This window comes from Macrobrachium nipponense, chromosome 12 (assembly GCF_015104395.2).
Source record: "Macrobrachium nipponense isolate FS-2020 chromosome 12, ASM1510439v2, whole genome shotgun sequence".
Taxonomy (NCBI): domain Eukaryota; kingdom Metazoa; phylum Arthropoda; class Malacostraca; order Decapoda; family Palaemonidae; genus Macrobrachium; species Macrobrachium nipponense.
The window spans coordinates 43,988,768-43,991,267 of NC_087205.1; the positions used below are offsets into that span (position 1 = coordinate 43,988,768).

Consider the following 2,500-nt stretch of genomic DNA (forward strand, 5'->3'; position numbering starts at 1 on the left):
TTTGTAGCTCGAATGATTATATATATATATATATATATATATATATATATATATATATATATATATATCATGTGCTATCTATCTTAATTTTTTAAACATTAAATAAAGAAAAAAGGTATGTGAAAAGTAGCTTACATTCCCTCCGTTTTCATGAAATAAACAGAAAACCCATTTTCTTTTCAAACATGTGGATTCTCATGAGAGAGAGAGTCTTATTCAGTTTCATGTCTTAATCGATTATGATATTTTTTATTCCCACACAGGTCCTGAGAGGATGGCGACAGAAGTATGAGTTCCTTCTGGGGATCGTGAAGGAGCCAGGACGCCTTCTGCCAGAGTCCCTAGAGAAGGAACTACAGATGGTAGAGGCCAAGAGGCATGGCTACGCAATCGAGCGAGCACTCGTGCAGGCCAACATAGATACTTGGGAAAACATGGGGGGAAGCAAGACCACCAAGAGGATGAAGGATGTCAGGTAGGATGAGAGATTTTTAGTATGTGTTTCAGTAAGGTTTGCATCCTAGATTAACCTTTACTTAACCTAACCTTTCCTTAACCTATCTTAGCCTAACCTAATTTATGTTTATAATTTCTTGCATTCTTTACTGATTTAAACAGGATGAAGGATATCAGGTAGGATAAAAGGATATTTTTGTATTTTTCTGTAGGGATGCATCCTCGCCTAACCGTTACTTAACCTTAACTAACCTAGGACATCCTGCCTAGATATATACAGCTTAGCCTTGTTATTTGCGGAATCGCGATTCGCGGACTCAGCTACCCGTGGATTTTTCCATATATATATGTACACCCATTATTTGCAGAAAATTTGCCCATTAGTGGTTTTTTTTTTATTAAGAAAAATGCACAAATTGTTTTCATATAATTTCTTGTGTTAAAAGTATTAAAATATTCAGGTAAAAGCATTTTTAGAGTGGTTTTAAGTATTCACAGATTTTACCTATTTCCATGGTGGTGTGGTATCCATCCCTGCGAGTACTGTATATATATATATATATATATATATATATATTATATATATATATATATATATATATATATATTTATATATATGGTTTTCTTTCCCTTTTTTATTATTTGAAAAAGATGAAGGATATCAAGTATGATGAGAGGATTTTATGATGTTTCAATTGGGATACATCCTATCCAGTGTCTATGATTTGAAAGAATGAAAGATGTCAGGTAGTATTTTTTTACTGTTTGAGAAAGATGATGGATGTCAAGTAGGTTGAGAAAGTCTTATATTTTGATTTCATTGATTCCTAATTATTCTATTTTGAAATATGGAAGTCACAAGAGAGTCATGTCTTTTTACTTTGGTGGATTAAAGTGTTTATTTTTATCTTTTATTAGACCTGTACAAAACCTAGAATAGGCCTCTCGTATAATAGGCCTAAATGATGTATACTAACTAAGCCTATCCCCAAAAATGACTATTTCTTAACGGTATATTACAATTAGTCGATGATATTTTATTTATGATCAGGTGTCTACTCTAACGTAATCCATGGGTGTCATCTGCAGGGTGCGGGGACGGGTGACATATCTCCCCCACATTTTATTCAGAGGGGGACAACATATCAGTTGTCCCCCCACACTTTTTTCCTCCAAGTTTTATATAACAGATGCTGGAAATGAGACAATTAATAATATAAAATATATACTCAACACAAACAAGTAAAATCATGGCCTGCCATGTTGACAGAGAACCTCTTGCTGCACTTGACAATCAAGACAGCTAATTAGTTTGTAAACAAAGTCTCAGAAACACGTGCAAAAATTTTTGGCAATTTTTAATGCACCTATATTGTTTGTCTGTATCCAGATTTAAACACTTTCTTCATCAAATGAAAAATGCTTTAATCCTCCTCAAAAGGGTTCCCTCAAATGAAGTGCCTCCGTGCATCTCTCCACCACTACTTCTCCTCTCATCCAACTATGTTATTGTTTGCAAAATTTCCATCATACATGCAACAATCGATACACTCAGTGTTGTCCTCTTCTATACTTTCTTTTACTTTTCTACTAATACTATCTCAAGCAATACATTTCATTCTTGTCATTCATTTATTTACTACCTCTTTTGCTACCATTCCTAACCTTAGATATTAAAACCCACATTGGAGTAAAAGGATTTTATTGCTACAGGTCACTATTATTTTAGATTTTCAATTTGTCGTATAAATCCTATAATATACTGCACTACAAAATAATCAGTTTATTTTTATCCTTGTTGCTTATAATGTAAAAGTTTGATATTAAATAGTAGGTACTGATCATAGTCTACAGAATTAAGTGGAACTGTATACTGAAGAAGTCACAGAAGAAGTGTACCGTATTTTAGATAATCTGTAAATTGTGAAGTTATAAACTCGTTGACTGATTAATATTGATAAATCCGTTATCATTTTCCCTTAATATCATCCATATACTTATTCATATTTAAATGTCATTAAAATACGCCAAATCATGGATAGGC

The 2,500-nt window shown here is 32.8% G+C and overlaps 1 protein-coding gene across 4 annotated transcripts in view; it reads left to right on the plus strand.

Annotated features, from left to right (window-relative positions):
* LOC135224508 (uncharacterized) overlaps positions 1-2,500 on the plus strand; it is a 388,697-nt gene that overhangs the window by 249,690 nt on the left and 136,507 nt on the right. For all 4 annotated transcript variants that reach the window (XM_064263537.1, XM_064263541.1, XM_064263539.1 and 1 more), the window contains one exon: positions 264-475. In XM_064263537.1, coding sequence (XP_064119607.1) covers positions 264-475 — 212 coding nt within the window. The remainder of the gene's footprint in view (positions 1-263; positions 476-2,500) is intronic.